This window comes from Oncorhynchus masou, unplaced genomic scaffold, assembly GCF_036934945.1.
Source record: "Oncorhynchus masou masou isolate Uvic2021 unplaced genomic scaffold, UVic_Omas_1.1 unplaced_scaffold_732, whole genome shotgun sequence".
In the NCBI taxonomy this organism is placed as follows: domain Eukaryota; kingdom Metazoa; phylum Chordata; class Actinopteri; order Salmoniformes; family Salmonidae; genus Oncorhynchus; species Oncorhynchus masou.
In genome coordinates, this window is record NW_027013773.1 from 25,986 (window position 1) to 52,661 (window position 26,676).

The 26,676-nt window shown below is 38.7% G+C and overlaps 1 protein-coding gene across 4 annotated transcripts in view; it reads right to left on the reverse strand.

The window, feature by feature from the left end:
- LOC135537251 (transcription factor EB-like) overlaps window positions 1–26,676 on the reverse strand; it is a 181,824-nt gene that overhangs the window by 10,693 nt on the left and 144,455 nt on the right. For 2 of the 4 annotated variants that reach the window (XM_064963436.1, XM_064963435.1), the window contains exon 2: window positions 17,965–18,058. Coding sequence is in view for 2 of the 4 variants with exons in the window: in XM_064963433.1 (XP_064819505.1) it covers window positions 16,358–16,435 (78 nt within the window). In the remaining 2 variants the exon portion in view is untranslated. Of the gene's footprint in view, window positions 1–16,357; window positions 16,605–17,964; window positions 18,059–26,676 lie in introns of those variants that run through there. The other 2 variants (XM_064963433.1, XM_064963432.1) reach the window with 1 other exon arrangement.

Sequence of the window (26,676 nt, forward strand, 5' to 3'; positions counted from 1 at the left end):
GGAGGTTTGGGGAGAAGGGAGGGGTGGGGGCAGTGGAGGCTGGGTGGGGGAGGTTTGGGGAGAGGGGAGGGGTAGGGGGCAGTGGAGGCTGGTTGGGGGAGGTTTGGGGAGAGGGGAGGGGTAGGGGGCAGTGGAGGCTGGATGGGGGAGGTTTGGGGAGAAGGGAGGGGTCGGGGGCAGTGGAGGCTGGGTGGGGGAGGTTTGGGGAGAAGGGAGGGGTAGGGGGCAGGTGTGGGCACATCAGACCAACCCCCTCCAGGCTCAAGCCCTGGGCCTACGAGCATACCCATGGTTACCATTGGGGAAGTCATGTGGAAGTCATGTGGTCCGGTTGTTGTGTGGAGGTCATGTGAGCAGCCTTGTCGAGGGGGAACACCCTCACCATCGCCCACCTCCACACCCTTCCTCCTCCACCTCCAACCCACCCTTCTCTAACTTAGGAGAGCCCCAGAGTTCCCCTTTCAGCAGTGTTAAAACTACACCTGATCTGCTGTTATTCTGCTCTCTGGGACTGTTCCTTTCAGACAAATGAAATGTAAGTCAATGTGAATAAAAATGCAGCCGTGGCCTGAGAGTATGTTTCTAACGTTTCATCCAGATGCACAATAAGAAGCCATGCCAGAGAGACATCAACCAATCAGAGAAGACATCTCAACCTTCATCAGATACACAGGCCATACATGGGCATGGAGAGAGAGAAGGGAAAGAGAGAGAGAGAGAAGGTCACTGTGTGTGAGGTACAATAAGAAGGGCAGCTCCTATTGAGAAGGACTGAGGCCGCCTGTTGTCCACCGTGTACATTTCAGTGCCCGCATTGTGCATACTGGCTGGTCCAAACGCACCAGAGCCATCACTAGGACCAGGACCAGCCAAACACAAACCACAACTACATCAACTACCACTACAGCTGCTACTATTAACACTATTACACCACTTCCATTAACACTATTACACCACTACAATTAACACTATTACACCACTACTATTAACACTATTACACCACTACTATTAACACTATTACACCACTACTATTAACACTAATACACCACAACTATTAACACTAATACACCACTATTACTGCTACTATTAACACTATTACACCACTACTATTAACACTATTACACCACTTCCATTAACACTATTACACCACTACAATTAACACTATTACACCACCACTATTAACACTATTACACCACCACTATTAACACTAATACACCACTACTATTAACACTATTACACCACCACTATTAACACTATTACAACACCACTAATAACACTAATACACCACTATTACTGCTACTATTAACACTATTACACCACTACTATTAACACTATTATACCACCACTATTAACACTAATACACCACTATTACTGCTACTATTAACACTATTACACCACTACTATTAACACTATTACACCACTACTATTAACACTATTACACCACTACTATTAACACTATTACACCACTACTATTAACACTATTACACCACTACTGCTACTATTAACACTATTACACCACTACTATTAACACTATTACGCCACTACTACTGCTATTAACACTATTACACCACTACTACTGCTACTATTAACACTATTACACCACTACTACTGCTACTATTAACACTATTACACCACTACTACTACTACTATTAACAGTATTACACCACCACTACTGCTACTATTAACACTATTACACCACTACTACTACTATTAACACTATTACACCACTACTAATGCTACTATTAAGACTATTACACCACTACTACTGCTACTATTAACACTATTACACCACTACTATTAACACTATTACACCACTACTACTACTGCTATTAACACTATTACACCACTACTACTACTGCCATTAACACTATTAAACAACCACAATTAACACTATTACACCACTACTACTGCTATTAACACTATTACACCACTACTATTAACACTATTACACCACTACTATTAACACTATTACACCACTACTATTAACACTATTACACCACTACTGCTACTATTAACACTATTACACCACTACTATTAACACTATTACACCACCACTATTAACACTAATACACCACTATTACTGCTACTATTAACACTATTACACCACCACTATTAACACTATTACAACACCACTAATAACACTAATACACCACTATTACTGCTACTATTAACACTATTACACCACTACTACTGCTACTATTAACACTATTACACCACTACTACTAGTATTAACACTATTACACCACTACTACTACTATTAACACTATTACAACACTACTACTGTTAGTATTAACACTATTACAGCACTACTATTAACACTATTACACCACTACTACTACTATTAACACTGTTACACCACTACTATTAACAGTATTACACCACTATTGCTACTATTAACACTATTACACCGCCACTACGACTACTATTAACACTATTACACCACTAATACTACTATTAACACTATTACACCACTACTACTGCTATTAACACTATTACACTACTACTACTACTACTATTAACACTATTACTCCACTACTACTACTATTAACACTATTACACCACCACTACGACTACTATTAACACTATTACAACACTACTACTACTATTAACACTATTACACCACTACTACTACTATTAACACTATTACACGACTACTATTAACACTATTACAACACTACTACTGCTACTATTAACACTATTACACCACTACTACTGCTATTAACACTATTACACCACTACTATTAACACTATTACAACACTACTACTATAAACACTATTACACCACTACTACTACTACTACTACTACTATTAACACTATTACACCACTAATACTACTACTACTACTACTATTAACACTATTATACCACTAATACTACTATTAACACAATTACACCACTACGACTGCTACTACTATTAACACTATTACAACACTACTACTGCTACTATTAACACTATTACACCACTACTACTGCTATTAACACTATTAAACCACTACTACTACTGCTATTAACACTATTACACCACTACAATTAACACTATTACACCAATACTATTAACACTATTACACCACTATTATACAACCACTATTAACACTATTACACCACTACTTGCTACTATTAACACTATTACACACTACTACTGCTATTAACACTATTACACCACTACTACTGCTACTATTAACACTATTACACCACTACTATTAACACTATTACACCACTACTATTAACACTATTACACCACACTATTACACTATTACACCACTACTATTAACACTATTACACCACTACTGCTACTATTAACACTATTACACCACTACTACTGCTACTATTAACACTATTACACCACTACTACTACTATTAACACTATTACACCACTACTACTACTATTAACACTATTACACCACTACTACTACTGCTACTATTAACACTATTACACCACTACTGCTATTAACACTAATACACCTCTACTACTATACTACTACTACTACTTAACACTATTACGCCACTACTGCTACTATTAACACTATTACACTATTAACACTATTACTACTGCTACTATTAACACTATTACACCTACTACTACTACTACTATTAACACTATTACACCACTACTACTGCTATTAACACTATTACACCACTATTAACAATATTACTACTATTAACACTATTACCACTACTACTACTATTAACACTATTACACACACTACTACTACTATTAACACTATTACACCACTACTACTACTATTAACACTATTACGCCACTACTGCTACTGCTACTATTAACACTATTACACCACTACTACTACTATTAACACTATTACACCACTACTACTGCTACCATTAACACTATTACACCACTACTACTAGTATTAACACTATTACACCACTACCACTACTATTAACACTATTACACCACTACTATTAACACTATTACAACACTACTACTGCTATTAACACTATTACACCACTACTACTACTATTAACACTATTAACACTATACTATTACTATTACCACTACTACTGCTGCTATTAACACTATTACTACTACTGCTATTAACACTATTACACACTACTACTACTACTATTAACACTATTACACCACTACTACTACTATTAACACTATTACACCACTACTTAACACTATTACACCACTACTATTAACACTATTACACCACACTATTAACACTACTACTATTAACACTATTACACCACCACTACTACTACTATTAACACTATTACAACCACTATTAACACTATTACACCACTACTATTAACACTATTACAACACTACTACTACTATTAACACTATTACACCACTACTATTAACACTATTACACCTACTACTATTAACACTATTACACCACTACTATTAACACTATTACACACCACTACTATTAACACTATTACACCACTACTACTACTACTACTACTACTATTAACACTATTACAACACTACTACTACTATTAACACTATTACACCGGTAATACGACTACTATTAACACTATTACACCACTACTACTACTACTATTACAAACACTATTACACCACTACTACTACTACTATTACACCAATACTATTAACACTATTACACCACTACTGCTACTATTAACACTATTACACACACTACTACTACTACTATTAACACTATTACACCACTACTACTACTATTAACACTATTACACCACTACTATTAACACTATTACACCACTACTACTACTATTAACACTATTAACACTACTACTACTACTACTATTAACACTATTACACACTACTACTACTATTAACACTATTACACCACTACTATTAACACTATTACACCACTACTACTACTATTAACACTATTACACACTACTACTACTGCTATTAACACTATTACACCACTACTACTACTATTAACACTATTACACACCAATTACTATTACTACTACTATTAACACTATTACACCACTACTACTATTAACACTATTAACACTATTACACCACACTACTACTATTACACCACTACTATTAACACTATTACACCACTACTACTGCTATTAACACTATTACACCACTATTAACACTATTACACTACTATTAACACTATTACACCACTACTACTACTAACACTACTACTATTAACACTATTACACCACTACTACTGCTACTATTAACACTATTACACCACACACACTACTGCTATTAACACTATTACTACACTACTATTAACACTATTACACACACTACTACTACTATTAACACTATTACACCACTACTACTGCTATTAACACTATTACACACTACTACTACTACTACTACTATTAACACTATTACGCCACTACTGCTACTATTAACACTATTACACCACTACTACTACTGCTACTATTAACACTATTACACCACTACTACTACTGCCACTATTAACACTATTACACCACTACTACTACTATTAACACTATTACACCACTACTATTAACACTATTACACCACTACTACTACTATTAACACTATTACACCACTACTATTAACACTATTACAACACTACTACTGCTATTAACACTATTACACCACTACTACTACTATTAACACTATTACACACTACTACTATTAACACTATTACACCACTACTACTGCTGCTATTAACACTATTACACCACTACTACTGCTATTAACACTATTACACAACTACTACTACTACTACTACTATTAACACTATTACACCACTACTACTACTGCTATTAACACTATTACACCACTACAATTAACACTATTACACCAATACTATTAACACTATTACACCACTACTATTAACACTATTACACCTCCACTATTAACACTATTACACCACCACTAATTACTACTATTAACACTATTACACCACTACTACTGCTATTAACACTATTACACCACTACTATTAACACTATTACACCACCACTAATAACACTATTACACCACTACTATTAACACTATTACACCACTACTATTAAAACTATTACACCACTACCACTACTACTATTACACCACCACTACTGCTATTAACACTATTACACCACTACTGCTACTACTACTATTAACACTATTACACCACTACCACTGCTATTAACACTATTACACCGATACTACTCTACTATTAACACTATTACACCACTACTACTACTATTAACACTATTACACCACTACTACTACTACTATTAACACTATTACACTACTACTACTGCCATTACTATTATACAACCACTATTAACACTATTACACCACTACTACTGCTATTAACACTATTACACCACTACTATTAACACTATTACACCACCACTATTAACACTATTACACCACACTATTAACACTATTACACCACTACTATTAACACTATTAACACTATTACACCACTACTACTGCTATTAACACTATTACACCACTACTACTACTATTAACACTATTACACCACCACTATTAACACTATTACACCACTACTACTGCTATTAACACTATTACACCACTACTATTAACACTATTAACACTATTACACCACTACTACTGCTATTAACACTATTACACAACTACTACACTACTACTACTACTATTAACACTATTACACCACTACTACTACTGCTATTAACACTATTACACCACTACAATTAACACTATTACACCAATACTATTAACACTATTACACCACTACTATTAACACTATTACACCTCCACTATTAACACTATTACACCACCAGAATTGCTACTATTAACACTATTACACACTACTACTGCTATTAACACTATTACACCACTACTACTGCTATTAAAACTATTACACCACTACTATTAACACTTACACCTCTACTATTAACACTATTACACAACCACTATTAACACTATTACACCACTACTATTAACACTATTACACCACTACTATTAAAACTATTACACCACCACTACTGCTATTAACACTATTACACCACTACTGCTACTACTACTATTAACACTATTACACCACTACCACTGCTATTAACACTATTACACCGATACTACAACTACTATTAACACTATTACACCACACTACTATTACACCACCACTACTACTACTGCTATTAACACTATTACACCACTACTACTACTATTAACACTATTACACCACCACTATTAACACTATTACACCACCACTACTGCTATTAGCACTATTACACCACTACTACTACTGCCATTAACACTATTACACAACCGCAATTAACACTATTACACCATTACTACTGCTACTATTAACACTATTACACCACTACTACTGCTACTATTAACACTATTACACCACTACTATAAACACTATTACACCACTACCACTACTATTAACACTATTACACCACTACCACTACTATTACTATTACACCACTACTATTAACACTATTACAACACTACTACTGCTATTAACACTATTACACCACTACTACTACTATTAACACTATTACACCACCACTACTGCTACTATTAACACGATTACACCACTACTACTGCTGCTATTAACACTATTACACCACTACTACTGCTATTAACACTATTACACTACTACTACTACTACTATTAACACTATTAAACCACTACTACTACTGCTATTAACACTATTACACCACTACAATTAACACTATTACACCAATACTATTAACACTATTACACCACTACTATTAACACTATTACACCTCCACTATTAACACTATTACACCACCACAATTGCTAGTATTAACACTATTACACACTACTACTGCTATTAACACTATTACACCACTACTACTGCTATTAAAACTATTACACCACTACTATTAACACTTACACCTCTACTATTAACACTATTACACCACCACTATTAACACTATTACACCACTACTATTAACACTATTACACCACTACTATTAAAACTATTACACCACCACTACTGCTATTAACACTATTACACCACTACTGCTACTACTACTATTAACACTATTACACCACTACTACTACTATTAACACTATTACACCACTACTACTACTGCTATTAACACTATTACACCACTACTACTACTGCCATTAACACTATTATACAACCACAATTAACACTATTACACCACTACTACTGCTATTAACACTATTACACCAATACTATTAACACTATTAACACTATTACACCACCACTACTGCAACTATTAACACTATTACACCACTACTACTGCTATTAACACTATTACACCACTACTACTACTATTAACACTATTACACCACCACTATTAACACTATTACACCACCACTACTGCTATTAACACTATTAAACCACTACTACTACTACTACTACTACTATTAACACTATTACACCACTACTACTGCTATTAACACTATTACACCGCTACTACTCTACTATTAACACTATTACACCACAACAACTACTACCACTACTATTAACACTATTACACCACTACTACTACTGCTATTAACACTATTACACCACTACTACTACTGCCATTAACACTATTACACAACCGCAATTAACACTATTACACCACTACTACTGCTACTATTAACACTATTACACCACTACTATTAACACTATTACACCACTACTATTAACACTATTACACCACTACCACTACTACTATTACACCACTACTATTAACACTATTACACCACTACTACTGCTATTAACACTATTACACCACGACTATTAACACTATTACACCACTACTATTAACACTATTACACCACTACCACTACTATTAACACTATTACACCACTACTACTAACACTATTACACCACTACTACTGCTACTATTAACACTATTACACCACTACTACTGCTATTAACACTATTACACCACTACTACTGCTATTAACACTATTACTACACTACTATTAACACTATTACACCACTACTATTAACAATATTACACCACCACTATTAACACTATTACACCACCACTACTGCTATTAACACTAATACACCACTACTACTACTACTACTACTATTAACACTATTACACCACTACTACTGCTATTAGCACTATTACACCACTACTACTACTGCCATTAACACTATTACACAACCGCAATTAACACTATTACACCACTACTACTGCTACTATTAACACTATTACACCACTACTACTGCTACTATTAACACTATTACACCACTACTATAAACACTATTACACCACTACCACTACTATTAACACTATTACACCACTACTATTAACACTATTACAACACTACTACTGCTATTAACACTATTACACCACTACTACTACTATTAACACTATTACACCACCACTACTGCTACTATTAACACGATTACACCACTACTACTGCTGCTATTAACACTATTACACCACTACTACTGCTATTAACACTATTACAACACTACTACTACTACTATTAACACTATTAAACCACTACTACTACTGCTATTAACACTATTACACCACTACAATTAACACTATTACACCAATACTATTAACACTATTACACCACTACTATTAACACTATTACACCTCCACTATTAACACTATTACACCACCACAATTGCTACTATTAACACTATTACACACTACTACTGCTATTAAAACTATTACACCACTACTATTAACACTTACACCTCTACTATTAACACTATTACACCACCACTATTCACACTATTACACCACCACTATTCACACTATTACACCACTACTATTAAAACTATAACACCACCACTACTGCTATTAACACTATTACACCACTACTGCTACTACTACTATTAACACTATTACACCACTACCACTGCTATTAACACTATTACACCGATACTACTCTACTATTAACACTATTACACCACTACTACTACTATTAACACTATTACACCACTACTACTACTGCTATTAACACTATTACACCACTACTACTACTGCCATTAACACTATTATACAACCACAATTAACACTATTACACCACTACTACTGCTATTAACACTATTACACCACTACTATTAACACTATTACACCACCACTATTAACACTATTACACCACTACTATTAACACTATTACACCACCACTACTGCAACTATTAACACTATTACACCACTACTACTGCTATTAACACTATTACACCACTACTACTACTATTAACACTATTACACCACCACTATTAACACTATTACACCACCACTACTGCTATTAACACTATTAAACCACTACTACTACTACTGCTGCTATTAACACTATTACACCACTACTACTGCTATTAACACTATTACAACACTACTACTACTACTATTACCACTATTAAACCACTACTACTACTGCTATTAACACTATTACACCACTACAATTAACACTATTACACCAATACTATTAACACTATTACACCACTACTATTAACACTATTACACCTCCACTATTAACACTATTACACCACCAGAATTGCTACTATTAACACTATTACACACTACTACTGCTATTAACACTATTACACCACTACTACTGCTATTAAAACTATTACACCACTACTATTAACACTTACACCTCTACTATTAACACTATTACACCACCACTATTAACACTATTACACCACTACTATTAACACTATTACACCACTACTATTAAAACTATTACACCACCACTACTGCTATTAACACTATTACACCACTACTGCTACTACTACTATTAACACTATTACACCACTACCACTGCTATTAACACTATTACACCGATACTACTCTACTATTAACACTATTACACCACTACTACTACTGCTATTAACACTATTACACCACTACTACTACTATTAACACTATTACACCTCCACTATTAACACTATTACACCACCAGAATTGCTACTATTAACACTATTACACCACTACTACTGCTATTAACACTATTACACCACTACTACTGCTATTAAAACTATTACACCACTACTATTAACACTTACACCTCTACTATTAACACTATTACACCACCACTATTAACACTATTACACCACTACTATTAACACTATTACACCACTACTATTAAAACTATTACACCACCACTACTGCTATTAACACTATTACACCACTACTGCTACTACTACTATTAACACTATTACACCACTACTGCTACTACTACTATTAACACTATTACACCGATACTACTCTACTATTAACATTATTACACCACTACTACTACTGCTATTAACACTATTACACCACTACTACTACTATTAACACTATTACACCACCACTATTAACACTATTACACCACCACTACTGCTATTAACACTATTAAACCACTACTACTACTACTACTACTATTAACACTATTACACCACTACTACTGCTATTAACACTATTACACCGCTACTACTCTACTATTAACACTATTACACCACTACTACTACTACCACTACTATTAACACTATTACACCACTACTACTACTGCTATTAACACTATTACACCAACACTATTACGCAACCGCAATTAACACTATTACACCACTACTACTGCTACTATTAACACTATTACACCACTACTATTAACACTATTACACCACTACCACTACTATTAACACTATTACACCACTACTATTAACACTATTACACCACTACTACTGCTATTAACACTATTACACCACTACTATTAACACTATTACACCACTACTATTAACACTATTACACCACTACCACTACTATTAACACTATTACACCACTACTACTAACACTATTACACCACTACTACTACTATTAACACTATTACACCACCACTACTGCTACTATTAACACGATTACACCACTACTACTGCTATTAACACTATTACACCACTACTACTGCTGCTAATAACACTATTACACCACTACTACTGCTATTAACACTATTACTACACTACTATTAACACTATTACACCACTACTATTAACAATATTACACCACCACTATTAACAATATTACACCACCACTATTAACACTATTACACCACCACTCTGCTACTATTAACACTATTTCACCACTACTATTAACACTATTACACCACTACTATTAACATTATTACACCACCACTATTAACACTATTACACCACCACTATTAACACTATTACACCACCACTATTAACACTATTACACCACCACTACTGCTATTAACACTATTACACCGCTACTACTCTACTATTAACACTATTACACCACTACTACTACTACTATTAACACTATTACACCACTACTACTACTACTGCTATTAACACTATTACACCACTACTACTGCTATTAACACTGTTACACCACTACTACTGCTATTAACACTATTACACCACTACTACTGCTACTATTAACACTATTACACCACCACTATTAACACTATTACACCACCACTACTGCTATTAACACTATTACACCGCTACTACTCTACTATTAACACTATTACACCACTACTACTACTGCTATTAACACTATTACACCACTACTACTACTACTGCCATTAACACTATTACACCACTACTACTGCTATTAACACTATTACACCACTACTACTGCTACTATTAACACTATTACACCACCACTATTAACACTATTACACCACTACTACTGCTATTAACACTATTACACCACTACTACTGCTATTAACACTATTACACCACCACTCCTGCTACTATTAACAATATTACACCACTACTACTGCTATTAACGCTATTACACCACTACTATTAACACTATTACACCACCACTCCTGCTACTATTAACACTATTACACCACTACTACTGCTATTAACGCTATTACACCACTACTATTAACACTATTACACCACTACTACTGCTATTAATGCTATTACACCACTACTATTAACACTATTACACCACCACTCCTGCTACTATTAACACTATTACACCACTACTACTGCTATTAACGCTATTACACCACTACTATTAACACTATTACACCACCACTCCTGCTACTATTAACACTATTACACCACTACTACTGCTATTAACGCTATTACACCACTACTATTAACACTATTACACCACTACTACTGCTATTAACACTATTACACCACTACTATTAACACTATTACACCACTACTATTAACACTATTACACCACTACTATTAACACTATTACACCACTACATGCACTTCTAATTCGATCACTCTTACTTCTGCAAATACTCTACATCAGAAACAGGACCTGACCAAGAAAAACTCATGTCCACTATTACTACTACCACTCGCTACACACTGACAGACACAATTGCTCTAGTTGTATTTGTAGGCTCTGACGAATTGGGTGATTACATTTTCAAACTCAATCAGCTCGCCTCGGAATGCCAGCCAGAGGGACAAGTCCACTCCAAAGTTTAGCTGAGCATGATGATATTTCCTGCACATCTTGGTGATCTAGTTGAGCTTCATTTTTATTGGTTTTATTTCACCTTTATTAACCAGGTAGTCCAGTTGAGAACAAGTTCTCATTTACAACTCTGACCTGGCCAAGATAAAGCAAAGCAGTGTGACAAAAACAACACAGAGTTACACACAAACAAATGTACTGTCAAAAACACAATAGAATAAAGTCCCTGGCGAATTGGCCCTTCATGTTAGCATGCCAATGATTTCAACACATCTTATTGTGTCTCCTGACCCCTCCTGTCTCAGCCACCAGTATTTATGCTGCAGTAGTTTATGTGTCGGGGGGCTAGGGTCAGTTTGTTATATCTGGAGTACTTCTCCTGTCCTATTCGGTGTCCTGTGTGAATCTAAGTGTGCGTACTCTAATTCTCTCCTTCTCTCTTTCTTTCTCTCTCTCTCTCGGAGGACCTGAGCCCTAGGACCATGCCCCAGGACTACCTGACATGATGACTCCTTGCTGTCCCCCGTCCACCTGACCGTGCTGCTGCTCCAGTTTCAACTGTTCTGCCTTATTATTATTCGACCATGCTGGTCATTTATGAACATTTGAACATCTTGGCCATGTTCTGTTGTAATCTCCACCCGGCACAGCCAGAAGAGGACTGGCCACCCCACATAGCCTGGTTCCTCTAGGTTTCATCCTAGGTTTTGGCCTTTCTAGGGAGATTTTCCTAGCCAACGTGCTTCTACACCTGCATTGCTTATGAAGGCACAGTGAATCTGTTCTGGATGCTCATGGTGGGCCAACACCCTATTAAGACACTTTATGTTGGTGTTTACTTTATTTTGGCAGTATTCAGACCCCTTGACTTTTTTTCCACATTTTGCTATGTTCCAGTCTGATTCTAAAATAGATGAAATATATAACATCTCAGAAATCTACACAAAATACCCCATAAAAAATTATTTACATATGTATTCAGACCCTTTGCTATGAGACTTGGAAATGTACTCAGGTGCATCCTGTTTCCATTGATCATACTTGAGATGTTTCTACAACTTGATTGGAGTCCAACTGTGGTAAATTCAATTGATTTTACATAATTTGGAAAGGCACACCTGTCTATATAAGGTCCCACAGTTAACAGTGCATGTCAGAGCTAAAACCATGACATGAGGTCAAAGGAATTGTCCGTAGAACCCCCGAGACAGGATTGTGTGGAGGCACAGATCTGGGGAAGGGTACCAAAACAATTCTGCAGCATTGAAGGTCCCCAAGAACACAGTGGCCTTCCTCATTCTTACAATGGAAAAAGTTTGGAACCTCCAAGACTCTTCCTAGAACTGGCCGTCCGGCCAAACTGAGCAATCGGGGTGAAGGGCCTTGGTCAGAGAGGTGACCAAGAATATGATGGTCACTCTGATAGAGCTCCTCTATGGAGATGGGAGAACCTTCCAGAACGACAACCATCTCTGCAGGACTCGATGAAAGTGGCCAGACGGAAGCCACTCCTCAGTAAAAGGCACAGGACAGCTCTCTTGGAATTTGCCAAAAAGGCACCCAAAGACTCTCAAAATTCGCCTATTTTTTTATTTTTTTTATTCATTTGCACAAACAAACAAAAAACCTGTTTTTGCTTTGTCATTATGGAGTATTGTGTGTAGATTGATGAGGGAGCAAAAATCTATTTAATAAATTTGAGTAATGCTGTAACGTAACAAAATGTGGAAAAAGTCAAGGGGTCTGAATACTTTCTGAATGCACTGTACATGTAGCTTTGCATGGTGGCAATGATACGTAATACATAGATTAATATACTGTACATGGGTACCTCTCTACTTCCCCTCTCCTGCTGCTGACACACATGGTGTCACTTCCTTCCACATCTCACTTACTGACAAACCGCGACCCGGCAGTGGGTTCTCCCACATGGCCCTCCAGATGCCTGGCATACACTCAGTTCTTCAGGCATCTGTGACGCGGTGTGTGCAAAAAGCAGCCATTGTGTGCCGGGCGCTGTGAAGTCACAGTGGCTTGGTTTCAAAGTTCTCTCTCATTAGAGAGTGGGTGGGGACAGACAGGAGGGGGGCAGGGTCAGTGATTAGAACTGAACTACACTACAAATTAATGAAACACAAACACGTTTACTCGCTGATATTCATGCAGATACTTACGTACTAACATAAATACACGTGCACACAGACACACAGCATACATTGTACAAGCATTGGGAATTACACATACATTGTACATGTGCAGAGATGTACACACACAGACACACACACGGACACACACACGGACACACACACGGACACACACACGGACACACACACGAACAGACAGAGAGAACAGACAGAGAGAACAGAAGCTGGAACATCAGCTCAGGTTGTTAATGTGAGTGAGTGTATTTATAGTTGTGGTGGTGCCATTGCCGCTAGCTCCTTATAACGGCCATCCCACAGCAGCTAAATCAGGGCTGCACACCCACCCACACCCACACACCCACACTCCTTATTACAGTCTCTGCCCAGGGCAGAGCTAAATAAGGGGTGTGTTTATAACTGGATTGTGGGTCATCTGTGCCAGAGAATAAAAAGGCAGCTGTCTATTTCCATGGCAGGGGCACAGCAACGCTGCAGGAGGAGGAATGGGAGGATAGAAGGACACACACACCTGGAGTTACCCACATGAATATAGACAATAGAAGGACACACATTGAGAGACACAACCACACACACACAGTTTGACATTGGTACAACAGTTTTCATGGAAGTTTAATACCGTCATGAATAGAAAGATGATATAGATGCACGCAGACACCTGTTTATATTTCAACATATAAAGGAAACCATGATATGATAAGCTGTCCGGGTGCGAATTCATATGATGTGACAAAGTGACAACAACTAACTTATCTTCGTGCATGGCATCACAACGGGTTAAGATCAATGACAACTCTTTCCGGTCCCATCCTCCTTTGATATCAATTCAATGCTCACAAATACTGTGTAAGATATTTGTATGAATAACATAAGCAAACAGAAGAAGTATGAATGAAATCCTGCATGTTTACCTCCCTCAGCATTATGTTGAGTGTGTCCAGTACACAGTGTAGTAATCTTACTGGAGTGTAATCAGCCCTCCTGCTCATCTCAGCCAGGTTCCAATCAATCAGTACAGAGTGGTCATTCCTGGGTAAGGTGGTTCCAGGATTGTCCAGTAAGGGACGGGCACAGGTTTAAAATCATAGACTTCTATCCCTCTTCTCACTACCACAAACACAAGCCTGTACACACACACACACACACCTTTCCGCTGTGAAATGTCTGCCGCCCCAACCTAAAGCCCAAAATAACTCCTCACTCTCTGTTCCCCTTTTGAAGAACACCCTGTTCCCCTGAGCCCTGTGTGTGTGTGCGCGTGTGTGTGTGTGTGTGTGTGTGCGTGCGTGCGTGAGTGTACGTGTGTATATGTGGTAGTAGGAAGGAGTGGGTGTGAGGTCTGTCAGGTTTGGTACCTGTGCCCGTCCCCTTGTGTGTTGTGTCTCGTGCGTGGGCCCGTGTGGAACACTTGTCACAGAACATAGACCTTCCGCTAATGTGTCCGTGGCATGCCAACATACAGCCGGTACACAGCCGTTACCGGCAGACCTACACACCTCAGACGAGTGGGGTGTCAGTGTGGGGTGTCATGTGTCAGAGTTGCTATGGTGACAGTGTGAGTCCCCTGTTCCTTCCCGTTTGGTCTCACGCACACAAACAGCTGCATCCGACGACCATGGATACACACCCTAACCGTGATTCTGACTATACACACACAACTTAACCTTAAACTTCTAAACGACAAACCCACAGACCCCTAACCCTGCTCCTGTATTGCCACTGACCTTTCTGATCCAGGGTCTGTTTTGATGTACTGTAGCTAAAACAAGAAATAGATATTCAGTATAATTGAATAGCGACTGTATCTGATTCGCAGGTATTTCAAAACCATTATTTCTCAGTCTGAAGCTTTGGCTGGTGTCTGATGGGAAATGATAGGGACATTTTACTGAATCTTATTTTGGTTACATCAGATGCAGTGTCATCCAATACAAGACACCGCTGTAGGTAGTGAGAAACACACACATCTCACCACTTCCTCTGTTGTTCCCTCCTTTACTGCGAGAGACAGTGTATGGTATACAGTTGATGCTCACCCTCAGAGCAGATACACTTTAAACACACAAAGCACACACCGACCGTCGAATGAGATCACAGACAGAGCCGGCCTGTATCCACTCTGTGAGAGGAGAGGTGGTTTGAGAAGACTCAACCACAGAGACTCCCGAGAGGGAACAGAGAGTCGGGGGGGGGGTTCCCTGCTTCTCTACAGGGACAGAGAAAGGTTAGGAGTCAGGAGCAGGTGAATCCAGCTGACCCCAGGCACCAGTTCCTTTAAGATTGATCACTAGAACGTCATACCACCTGACCAGGAATATCTCAATCTCTGGCCTTCTCTTTTTTAACCATGATTTAACCAGGGAAGTCATATTCACATAGCAATCCTTTTTTAAATGAGCCCTGGCACACCCTGCTTCTCCCCTTCTCTCTGAATACAGTATCTAACACACAGGAACACACAGAGATATAAACATACAGTGGGAAGCAAACTGTGACACACACACACACATAATGTTACCTCTTGGTGAGAAAGTGCTGCTGGGAAAGATGGGGCTGTGCTCCTCACGCTGATCTCTACATCTCTAGACACCCCGGAGAGGGTGGGCTGCAAACTACAGACAGAGAGAGAGAGAAACCAATGAGATACAGCAATACACATTCAGGTAGTACAAGGGAGCACCTGGTGATAGTACAGTAGTACAAGGGAGCACCTGGTGATAGTACAGTAGTACAAGGGAGCACCTGGTGATAGTACAGTAGTACAAGGGAGCACATGGTGATAGTACAGTAGTACAAGGGAACACATGGTGATATTACAGTAGTACAAGGGAGCACCTGGTGATAGTACAGTAGTACAAGGGAGCACCTGGTGATAGTACAGTAGTACAAGGGAGCACCTGGTGATAGTACAGTAGTACAAGGGAGTACATGGTGATAGTATAGTAGTAGAAGGGAGAACATGGTGATATTACAGTAGTATAAGGGAGTACATGGTGACAGTATAGTAGTAGAAGGGAGTACATGGTGATATTACAGTAGTAGAGGGGAGTACATGGTGACAGTATAGTAGTAGAAGGGAGTACATGGTGACAGTACAGTAGTACAAGGGAGTACATGGTGATAGTACAGTAGTAGAAGGGAGTACATGGTGATAGTACAGTAGTACAAGGGAGTACATGGTGATAGTACAGTAGTACAAGGGAGCACATGGTGATAGTACAGTAGTACAAGGGAGCACATGGTGAGAGTACAGTAGTACAAGGGAGCACATGGTGATAGTACAGTAGTACAAGGGAGCACCTGGTGATAGTATAGTAGTACCATGGAGTACCTGGTGATAGTACAGTAGTACAAGGTAGCACCTGGTGATATTACAGTAGTACAAGGTAGCACATGGTGATAGTACAGTAGTACAAGGTAGCACCTGGTGATATTACAGTAGTACAAGGGAGCACATGGTGATAGTACAGTAGTACAAGGGAGCACATGGTGATAGTACAGTAGTACAAGGGAGATCCTGGTGATAGTACAGTAGTACAAGGGAGCACCTGGTGATAGTACAGTAGTACAAGGGAGCACATGGTGATAGTACAGTAGTACAAGGGAGCACATGGTGAGAGTACAGTAGTACAAGGGAGCACATGGTGAGAGTACAGTAGTACAAGGGAGCACATGGTGAGAGTACAGTAGTACAAGGGAGCACATGGTGATAGTACAGTAGTACAAGGGAGTACATGGTGATAGTACAGTAGTAGAAGGGAGTACATGGTGATAGTATAGTAGTAGAATGGAGTACATGGTGATAGTACAGTAGTACAAGGGAGCAAATTGTGAGAGTACAGTAGTACAAGGGAGCACATGGTGAGAGTACAGTAGTACAAGGGAGCACATGGTGAGAGTACAGTAGTACAAGGGAGCACATGGTGAGAGTACAGTAGTACAAGGGAGCACATGGTGAGAGTACAGTAGTATAAGGGAGCACATGGTGAGAGTACAGTAGTACAAGGATGTCATAAGGTGAATTCACCAATTTGTAAGTCGCTCTGGATAAGAGCGTCTGCCAAATGACTTAAATGTAAATGTAAGGGAGCACATGGTGAGAGTACAGTAGTACAAGGGAGCACATGGTGATAGTACAGTAGTACAAGGGAGTACCTGGAGATAGCACAGTAGTAGAAGGGAGCACATGGTGATAGTACAGCAGTACAAGGGAGCACATGGTGATAGTAGAGTAGTACAAGGGAGTACATGGTGATATTACAGTAGTACAAGGGAGTTCATGGTGATAGTACAGTAGTACAAGGGAGTACATGGTGATAGTATAGTAGTAGAAGGGAGTACATGGTGAGAGTATAGTAGTAGAAGGGAGAACATGGTGATAGTACAGTAGTAGAGGGGAGTACATGGTGGCAGTATAGTAGTATAAGGGTGTACATGGTGATAGTACAGTAGTAGAAGGGAGTACATGGTGATAGTACAGTAGTAGAAGGGAATACATGGTGATAGTACAGTAGTAGAAGGGAGTACATGGTGATAATACAGTAGTACAAGGGAGTAAATGGTGATAGTACAGTAGTAGAAGGGAGTACATGGTGATAGTACAGTAGTAGAAGGGAGTAAATGGTGATAGTACAGTAGTAGAAGGGAGTACATGGTGATATTATAGTAGTACAAGGGTGTACATGGTGATAGTACAGTAGTAGAAGGGAGTACATGGTGATAGTACAGTAGTAGAAGGGAGTACATGGTGATAGTATAGTAGTAGAATGGATTACATGGTGATAGTACAGTAGTAGAAGGGAGTACATGGTGATAGTATAGTAGTAGAATGGAGTACATGGTGATAGTACAGTAGTAGAAGGGAGTACATGGTGATAGTATAGTAGTAGAAGGAGTACATGGTGATAGTACAGTAGTACATGGTGATAGTATAGTAGTAGAAGGGAGTACATGGTGATAGTACAGTAGTAGAAGGGAGTACATGGCGATAGTACAGTAGTAGAAGGGAGTACATGGTGATAGTATAGTAGTACAAGGGAGTACATGGTGATAGTACAGTAGTAGAAGGGAGTACATGGTGATAGTACAGTAGTAGAAGGGAGCACATGGTGATAGTACAGTAGTAGAAGGGAGCACATGGTGATAGTACAGTAGTACAAGGGAGTACATGGTGATAGTACAGTAGTACAATGGAGCACATGTTGATAGTACTGTAGTGCAAGGGAGCACATGGTGAGAGTACAGTAGTACAAGGGAGCAAATGGTGATAGTACAGTAGTACAAGGGAGTACATGGTGATAGTACAGTAGTACAAGGGAGCACATGGTGATAGTACAGCAGTACAAGGGAGCACATGTGATAGTAGAGTAGTAGAAGGGAGTACATGGTGATATTACAGTATTACAAGGGAGTACATGGTGATATTACAGTAGTACAAGGGAGCACATGGTGATAGTACAGTAGTAGAAGAGAGTACATGGTGTTAGTACAGTAGTACAAGGGTGTACATGGTGATATTATAGTAGTACAAGGGTGTACATGGTGATAGTACAGTAGTAGAAGAGAGTACATGGTGTTAGTACAGTAGTACAAGGGACTACATGGTGATAGTACAGTAGTAGAAGGGAGTACATGGTGATAGTACAGTAGAAGAAGAGAGTACATGGTGATAGTACAGTAGTAGAAGGGAATACATGGTGATAGTACAGTAGTAGAAGGGAGTACATGGTGATAGTATAGTAGTACAAGGGAGTACATGGTGATAGTATAGTAGTAGAAGGGAATACATGGTGATAGTATAGTAGTACAAGGGAGTACATGGTGATATATAGTAGTAGAAGGGAGTACATGGTGATAGTACAGTAGTAGAAGAGAGTACATGGTGTTAGTACAGTAGTACAAGGGTGTACATGGTGATATTATAGTAGTACAAGTGTGTACATGGTGATAGTACAGTAGTAGAAGGAGTACATGGTGATAGTACAGTAGTAGAAGGGAGTACATGGTGATAGTACAGTAGTAGAAGGGAGAACATGGTGATATTACAGTAGTAGAAGGGAGTACATGGTGGCAGTATAGTAGTAGAAGGGAGTACATGGTGATAGTACAGTAGTACAAGGGAGTACATGGTGATAGTACAGTAGTACAAGGGAGTACATGGTGATAGTACAGTAGTAGAAGGGAGTACATGGTGATAGTACAGTAGTACATGGTGAAGTACAGTAGTAGAAGGAGTACATGGTGATAGTACAGTAGTAGAAGGGAGTACATGGTGATAGTACAGTAGTAGAAGGGAGTAAATGGTGATAGTACAGTAGTAGAAGGAGTACATGGTGATAGTAGTAGTAAGGGAGTACATGGTGATAGTACAGTAGTAGAAGGGAGTACATGGTGATAGTACAGTAGTAGAAGGGAGTACATGGTGATAGTACAGTAGTAGAAGGGAGTACATGGTGATAGTACAGTAGTAGAAGGGAGTACATGGTGATAGTAGTAGAAGGAGTACATGGTGATAGTACAGTAGTAGAAGGGAGTACATGGTGATAGTATAGTAGTAGAAGGGAGTACATGGTGATAGTATAGTAGTAGAAGGGAATACATGGTGATAGTACAGTAGTAGAAGGGAGTACATGGTGATAATACAGTAGTAGAAGGGAGTACATGGTGATAGTATAGTAGTAGAAGGGAGTACATGGTGATAGTACAGTAGTAGAAGGGAGTACATGGTGATAGTACAGTAGTACAAGGGAGTACATGGTGATAGTACAGTAGTACAAGGGAGTACATGGTGATAGTACAGTAGTAGAAGGGAGTACATGGTGATAGTACAGTAGTACAAGGGAGTACATGGTGATAGTACAGTAGTACAAGGGAGTACATGGTGATAGTACAGTAGTACATGGTGATAGTATAGTAGTAGAAGGGAGTACATGGTGATAGTACAGTAGTAGAAGGGAGTACATGGTGATAGTACAGTAGTACAAGGGAGTACATGGCGATAGTACAGTAGTAGAAGGGAGTACATGGTGATAGTACAGTAGTAGAAGGGAGTACATGGTGATAGTACAGTAGTAGAAGGGAGTACATGGTGATAGTACAGAGAGTACATGGTGATAGTACAGTAGTAGAAGGGATAGTACAGTAGTACAAGGGAGTACATGGTGATAGTACAGTAGTACAAGGGAGTACATGGTGATAGTACAGTAGTACAAGGGAGTACATGGTGATAGTACAGTAGTAGTACATGGTGATAGTACAGTAGAAGAAGGTGTACATGGTGATAGTATAGTAGTAGAAGGGAGTACATGGTGATAGTACAGTAGTAGAAGGGAGTACATGTGTTAGAGTAGTACAGTAGTAGAAGGAGTACATGGTGATAGTATAGTAGTAGAAGGAGTACATGGTGATAGTATAGTAGTACATGGGAGTACATGGTGATAGTACAGTAGTAGAAGGGAGTACATGGTGATAGTATAGTAGTACAAGGGAGTACATGGTGATAGTATAGTAGTACAAGGGAGTACATGGTGATAGTACAGTAGTAGAAGGAGTACATGGTGATAGTATAGTAGTACAAGAAGGAACTAGTTCTAGTCAGGTGGTCTGGCATCAGTAGGCCATGGTGAGGCAACAGGTGGACATGCTCAGGCTTATATAGAAATTACTTTCCAAAACAATTGATGCAAGTACAAGGGAGTACGTGTGGGTGTAGTGCGTACATGTGCATGATGTGATGAGGGAGTTTCCATATGGCTGCAATAGTTCTACATGGTGATAGTACAGTAGTATCACAACATGGTGATAGGTATATACATGTAGTAGAGTACTAGTGATTTATGAAGATAGTACAGTAGTAGAAGGGAGAAGTAGTACATGGTCATATATGTACATGGTGATAGTACAGTATGGCTTAACATGTAAGGTTCTGAAATCCATTTACAGTGAACTAGCAGAGTAGACGGAGAAATTACACAGTAATAACACATTCATCCCTTCATCTCCTGTTCTGTTAGTTTGGAGTCAACAGAACTCTGAAAATAACCCTGGTGATAGTCCATATCCACATGGTGATAGTACAGCTACAAGGGAGCACATCTGAAACCATGAGCTCAGTGATATTACAGTATTAAATGGGGTAGATCTCAAGTCCCAAAGTAGCATGGTTCATCTCCTTCATTGGCACTGATAGTACAGTAGTAGAAAAGAAGAGGGCAAGACTACATGGTGATAGTACAGTAGTAGAGGGCCACCCGGCATGGCGGAGGCATGGTGATTCAGTAGTGAGGCCTTATGCTCGACAGGGAGGAAGAGGAGGAGCTCAGCATGTACGTTACCAGGATGCTGCTTTCACCTGTCTGACATCTTTATGTCAGTACAAGGGAAAAGACGAAGAGAGAAATACACTTTACAATGAGAGGTGCAGTCATTTTATATTCCAAAACAGTTTTAGGTAAAGACAAAAGGGCTAGATCACCAAATCAACCACAACTCTATGTTTCCCTTGGTGATCGCCTTGGATTTGACAACTCCTAAGATCAGTAGTGAGGCAACAACTTCCTGTTACACTAGGCCAGGGAAACATCCATATCAACCACAAACCATAAACAAGGGCTCTGATCACATTCAGGTCCACAGAACTCCAGGTTTTCATCCTGCCCCATGGTAATCAGGAACTGATTCAGACCTGATAGAAATGACTGATTTCACTTCCATGGTGATTACAACAGACACACATAATAGCCCAAATATAGGAGCAGTATCAGTAGCCAGTGGACACTACCAATTTCGGTATAAATTACAGAAGATAACATTAAGGTTCGAAATACATTTTTTTTCACTGACTGTGACAACGAAAGAAGCAAGTAGCAGTAGCAGTAACAGTTACAGTAGCAGTAACAGTAGCAGTAACAGCAGCAGTAACAGTAGCAGGAGCAGTAACAGTAGCAGTAGCAGTATAGGTATCAGTAACAGTAACAGTAGCAGTAACAGTTGCAGTAACAGTATCAGTAACGGTATCAGTAACGGTATCAGTATCAGTTACAGTAACAGTTGCAGTAACAGTAACAGTACAGTAGCAGTAGCAGTAACAGTAGCAGTAGCAGTAGCAGTAGCAATAGAAGTAACCGTAGCAGTAGCAGTAACAGTTGCAGTTGCAGTTACAGTAGAAGTTACAGTAACAGTAGCATTAACAGTAGCAATAACAGTAGCAGTTGCAGTTACAGTAGCAGTAGCAGTAACAGTTACAGTAGCAGTAACAGTAGCAGTAACCGTAGCAGTAACAGTTACAGTAGCAGCAACAGTAGCAGTGACAGTTACAGTAGAAGTAACAGTAACAGTTAGTTACAGTAACAGTTAGTTGCAGTAGAAGTTACAGTAGCAGTAACACTAGCAGTAACATTAGCAGTAACATGAGCAGTTGCAGTAACAGTAGCAGTAGCAGTTGCAGTTACATTAGCAGTAGCAGTAACAGTAGCAGTAGCAGTTGCAGTTACAGTAGCAGTTGCAGTAGCAGTAAAAGTAACAGCTGCAATAACAGTAGCAGTAACAGTACAGTAGTAGAAGGTAACAGTAGCAGTAGCATGGGATAGTGATAGTACAGTAGCAGTAGCAGTAGCAATAGCCGTAACAGTAGCAGTAGCAGTAACAGTAGCAGTTACAGTAACAGTAGCAGTTACAGTAATAATTACAGTAACAGTAGCAGTTACAGTAGCAGTTGCAGTAGCAGTAAAAGTAACAGTTGCAATAACAGTAGCAGTAACAGTAGTAGTAACAGTAGCAGTAGCAATAGAAGTAGCAGTAACAGTAGCAGTAGCAGTAGCAGTAACAGTTACAGTAGCAGTTACAGTAACAGTAGCAGTTACAGTAGCAGTAACAGTTGCAGTAGCAGTAACAGTAACGGTAATAGTTACAGTAGCAGTAACAGTAGCAGTTACAGTAACATTAGCAGTTACAGTAGCAGTACCAGTAGCAGTACCAGTAGCAGTAATAGTTAAAGTAGCAGTAGCAGTAGCAGTACCAGTAGCAGTACCAGTAGCAGTAATAGTTAAAGTAGCAGTTACAGACACAGTATCAGTAACAGTAGCAGTAACAGGAGCAGTTACAGTACAGTATCAGTAACAGGAGCAGTTACAGTAACAGTAGCAGTAACAGTAGCAGTTACAGTAACAGTATCAGTAACAGTATCAGTAACAGTATCAGTAACAGGAGCAGTTACAGTAACAGTAGCAGTAACAGTAGCAGTTACAGTAACAGTAGCAGTAACAGTAGCAGTTACAGTAACAGTAGCAGTAACAGTAGCAGTTACAGTAACAGTAGCAGTAACAGTATCAGTAACAGTATCAGTAACAGTTACAGTAACAGTAGCAGTAGCACTAGCAGTAACAGTAGCAGTAGCAATAGAAGTAACCGTAGCAGTAGCAGTTGCAGTAACAGTTACAGTAACAGTAACAGTAGGAGAAACAGTAACAGTAAGAGTAAGAGTTGCAGGTGCAGTAACCATAACAGAAGCAGTAGTAGTAACAGTAACAGTTACAGTAGCAGTTGCAGTAAAAGTAACAGTAGCAATAACAGTAGCAGTAACAGTAGCATTAACAATAGAGGTAGCAGTAACAGTAGCAGCAGCAGTAACAGTATCAGTAACAATAGCAGTAATAGTTACAGTAGCAGTTACAGTAGCAGTAACAGTAGCAGTAAAAGTTAAAGTAGCAGTAACAGTAGCAGTTACAGTAACAGTAGCATTTACAGTAACAGTAGCATTTACAGTAGCAGTAACAGTAGCAGTAATAGTTACAGTAGCAATAGCAGTAACAGTTACAGTAGCAGTGACAGTTAAAGTAGCAGTTGCAGTAGCAGCAACAGTAGCCGTAACAGTTGCAGTAGCAGTAACAGTTGCAGTAACAGTTAGTTACAGTAACAGTAGCAGTTACAGTAGCAGTAGCAGTAACAGTAGCAGTAGCAGTAACAGTAGCAGTAAGAGTAGCAGTTGCAGTAACAGTAGCAGTGACAGTTACAGTAGAAGTAACAGTAACAGTTAGTTACAGTAACAGTTAGTTGCAGTAGAAGTTACAGTAGCAGTAACAATAGCAGTAACATTAGCAGTAACATGAGCAGTTGCAGTAACAGTAGCAGTAACAGTAGCAGTAGCAGTTGCAGTTACATTAGCAGTAGCAGTAACAGTAGCAGTAGCAGTTGCAGTTACAGTAGCAGTTGCAGTAGCAGTAAAAGTAACAGC